This window comes from Uloborus diversus, chromosome 10 (assembly GCF_026930045.1).
Source record: "Uloborus diversus isolate 005 chromosome 10, Udiv.v.3.1, whole genome shotgun sequence".
NCBI lineage: Eukaryota > Metazoa > Arthropoda > Arachnida > Araneae > Uloboridae > Uloborus > Uloborus diversus.
Window position 1 is genome coordinate 6,479,181 of NC_072740.1, and position 4,269 is coordinate 6,483,449.

General features: G+C 37.5%; 1 protein-coding gene across 1 annotated transcript in view; it reads left to right on the forward strand.

The window, feature by feature from the left end:
- Positions 1–1,840: 1,840 nt before the first annotated feature.
- LOC129231636 (activin receptor type-2A-like) overlaps positions 1,841–4,269 on the forward strand; it is a 30,325-nt gene continuing 27,896 nt past the window's right edge. Inside the window, exon 1 of the mRNA XM_054866000.1 lies at positions 1,841–1,847. Coding sequence (XP_054721975.1) covers positions 1,841–1,847 — 7 coding nt within the window. The remainder of the gene's footprint in view (positions 1,848–4,269) is intronic.

A 4,269-nucleotide genomic window follows, 5' to 3' on the forward strand; every position in this document is an offset into this window, starting at 1 on the left:
TTGCATTCGCGAAAAAATTTGCACTCAAAAATCGGCCTTAATTTCCATTTTTCTCATCCCCGAATGAATGTAGAGTTTTTTTTTTCGATCTGACCACACGTGGAGATTTGCCTAGGAACCTACAGACACCCGAAATATCCATTTTGACGACCCCCGAGTTAATTATAACGAATTTTCTCGTGACGTCCGTATGTACGTATACATGTGCGTATGTGTGTATGTATCTCGCATAACTCAAAAATGGTATGTCCTAGAAAGTTGAAATATTTAAATTGCGTCTTTTAAACTTCACTGACGAAACATTTCCAGAGAGGGCCCCCGAACTTTCCCCGTTTCCTAAACGTCACTAGTTATACCTAAAGTTGCGTGTTCAATGTGGAAAAAATTTCTGGAGGAGTACGACCTAGCAACGTAACTCCACCGGAGATTGAGTAAAATTGCTTCTTAAAGACTCCAATGTTGAAATAAATTCTAAAGTAAATCACCAATGCCGTCTTCTCCTAACGTTCCCAAAGATAACCAATAACTGAGTTTTCCCGAGCTGCACACCGAAAAACATCCGAAGAGAGCCTTTGGACCTTCAACATTACCTCAATTTTATACAGATAGTGTAAAATTGCATTTTTAAAATTTTATTTGTGCAGATTTCTGGAAGGAGCATTCGCTCCCCTAATTCGGAGAGGGACGAGGGATCACCCCCTGTAGAGAAAATTTCATATTGTTTAAACAGGTGTGTTTAAAAGCGATGGCTCACGCCCCCTCCCCCAAGTGAGTGTCCCCACAAAAACGAAGAAAAAGACCCTATAAAACAGTGACTCCCCACTTGAACTTAGGTTACCCCCCCCCCCCGTTGTTAGAGTTCTAGATCCGCCAGTGTCTAGAACAAATGGAAAATCCTGCTCCCACAGAAAAAAGAATTAAACTCTAATTCGTAACGCAATTTACATGAAATGATCATTCCGCTCCACCTGTAAAAAAAAATGCTTTAAATTAAAATCCGCATTGCAAATACAAAAGAAAAATCCTACTGTCACGTAGAAAAAAGAATTTAACTCAAGTACGTTACGCAATTTACATTAAACCAAAAGCGATAAGGTCCTTTCTCCATGTCATTATTCGTGAAATAAGGTGTATTAAGCTGAATACTCGTGAATAATCTCGTATATTGGAAAGTAATGCATTGTAGAATCCCCATGTTTTTATAATAAAAACATGAAGATGAAGCAGCTTTATTTCCCTGCAAAAACTTTGTCTTGTACTCAGGAAAACGAAAAGCTGAAATCTGAGTGAAACCAGTGGCATCACTACGGGGGGGGGGGGGGCGGTCCGCCCCGGGTGTCGCCCGTCTAAGGGGTGACACCCAAAGTGGAATTGCTAATTTTAGAAAAATATGAAGTTAAAATGCATTTTTAAGGCTGCAAATTTTAAAATTTTCTGGGGGGAGGGAACCCCCGGACCCTCTTCTTCTTACCCTCACATCATGAGGTGAATACTATATTCAGGATTAGGTTCATATTGTCAATACTTAGGCTTTGTATTGCCTTTCCCTCTGTTTGAGATACGTTTGAAATAATTGGGCTATCATATTCGTACACCCCCTTACTTTTTTGAGCTACTGAGTCTGGACGGCCTGCACATTTGGGTCTAAAGCAAGTTATATAAAAAGCGTTCAGTTTTTATTTGTCTTTTGTACCTTATCCCATTTAAAATCTCGTTATAACACAAATATAGTTGTTCCTGAAAATTGTACGAATTTCATGTCTACGTAGAATATCCGCCTTTTTTTTCGTTTGTAGGGAGAGGTGGGAGATACCTCAAGTTACCGCCTTGAGTGTCAATCATGCTAGGTACGCCACTGGTGAAACGTACCCATTTTCACGTTTCTTCTTATTGAAAGATAAAAAGAGAAAATTATACAGGGTGTTCAAACCAAACGTACTGAGTTTGAATAGTCGATTTTTTTTAAACGAGCTGATGTGTGCATCACATGACTTCCTTTTACTCCAATTTAATGTCATTTCCCCATTATTCGCTATTTTAATGTGATTCAATATTTATTCTCTAAATATCACCAACAATGGCCAAATTGAAACCAAAAAAAAAAAAAACTCCGCCAAATTTGTCGCCAAGTTGGCGACAAAACTTGGCGACCAAAAGACTGGCGATATATCGCCAAGTGTCCGACAAATTATAACGCCACTTGAGTTTACATCGAAATTAACAATGATTTCCCCCCAAAAAGGTGCAAAAGACACCCTTAGGAACATCCGAAAGCAACCAAAAGGGGAGGTGCACAACTAGACCCCACTACGAGTCTATGTACCAAATTTCAACTTTTTAGGACATACCATTTTTGAGTTATGCGAGATACATACGCACATACGCACATACGCACATACATACAGACGTCACGAGAAAAGTCGTTGTAATTACCTCGGTGATGGTCAAAATGGATATTTCGCGTGTCTATACATTCTTAGGCACTTTTCCGCATGTGGTCGAATCGAAAAAAAAACTCAACATTCATTTGGGGGTGAGCAAAATGGAAATTAAGGGCGATTTTTGAGTGAAAATTTTTTCGCGAATACAATACTTCCTTTTTTGTAAAAGGAAGTAAAAAGGTTAAGCGTTACGAGGACAGTATTGACCAAATTTGGCAGCTGAATTCTTGAAAGTTTGTCGGCATTTTTTTTTTTTTTTTCATGCGTTTGAAGCAACTATGCTTTTTACTTCCTTTTACAAAAAAGGAAGTATTGTATTCGCGAAAAAATTTTCACTCAAAAATCGCCCTTAATTTCCATTTTGCTCACCCCCAAATGAATGTTGAGTTTTTTTTTCGATTCGACCACATGCGGAAAAGTGCCTAAGAATGTATAGACACGCGAAATATCCATTTTGACCATCACCGAGGTAATTACAACGACTTTTCTCGTGACGTCTGTATGTATGTGCGTATGTGTGTATGTGCGTATGTGCGTATGTATCTCGCATAACTCAAAAATGGTATGTCCTAGAAAGTTGAAATTTGGTACATAGACTCGTAGTGGGGTCTAGTTGTGCACCTCCTATTTTAGTTGCATTCGGGTGTTTCTAAAGGGGTCTTTTGCACCTTTTTGGGGGGAAATCATTGTTAATTTCGATGCAAACTCAAGTGGTGTTATAATTTGGCGGTCACTTGGCGATATATCGCCAGTCTTTTGGTTGCCAAGTTTTGTCGCCAACTTGGCGAAAAATTTGGCGATTTTTTTTTTTTTTTAATCTGCTTTCAATGTGGCCATTGCTAGTGATATTTAAAGAGTTAGAGAGAGAATCCCATTAAAATTGCAAAAATAGGGAAATAGCATTAAATTGGTGTAAAAGGAAGTCATGTGATGCACACATCAGCTCGTTTTATGAGAGTACAAAGAGAAGAATTGCGTCGCCGCAAAAGAAGACACAAATTGTTCTTTAGTATGCAATGCAGAATTCAAATACTTAATAACAGTGCGAAGAATGTTTCTAAGTTTATAATCGAAATCCACCCCCAGGATAAGAGCATAAAAAAGTGACACAAAACTTTTTCCGAGGCGGGAAGTGTACAGAAAAGGCTGCTAAGAGAGCTCACGAAGCTACTAAGGGAGCTCACGTGGAGGTGTGGTGATTTTTTTATAATACCTTTGTTTGTATTAGTATGCAATTTTTATTATATTTATGTCAGTTTTTTAAAATGCTTTTAAACTCTCTGCTAAGTACAGAGATCTCCCAAAATTCAGTAAATTTGATTCGGACACCATGCATTTGAAATCAACAGTATACAATACAGTCGTCAATCGCTACTTCGCGCTTCGACTTTCGCAGCTTCACTACATCGCGGTTTTTTCCAGTTTTTATATATATATATATATATATATATATATATATAACATAGTAATTAACCTTTTTTAAGCGCTTGTGTAAACTTTTTACTACAAAAAAATAACAAAGTATGGCTTTTAAGTAAGGTGAGCTCTTTTGAGGGGTTGTAGTTGTATTAACTGAGGGAGTGGAGGTATAAAATCTTCGAAGAAAGTGAAGGGAATCACTATCTCATTTTAACCGTTAAGCACTAACTGGAAAGTATAAATCACTGTATTATTGGTAGGGGATAAATACACTTGTAATGTAGATGGTGTTCAACAATATACTAGCTTTTTAAGTTTTTCATAGACTAGTAGTAGTGTGTAAGAACTACAAATGTGTGTGTGTAGTTTATTTCCCAATAATTAACAAAGTGATATTATTTTGTGCAAT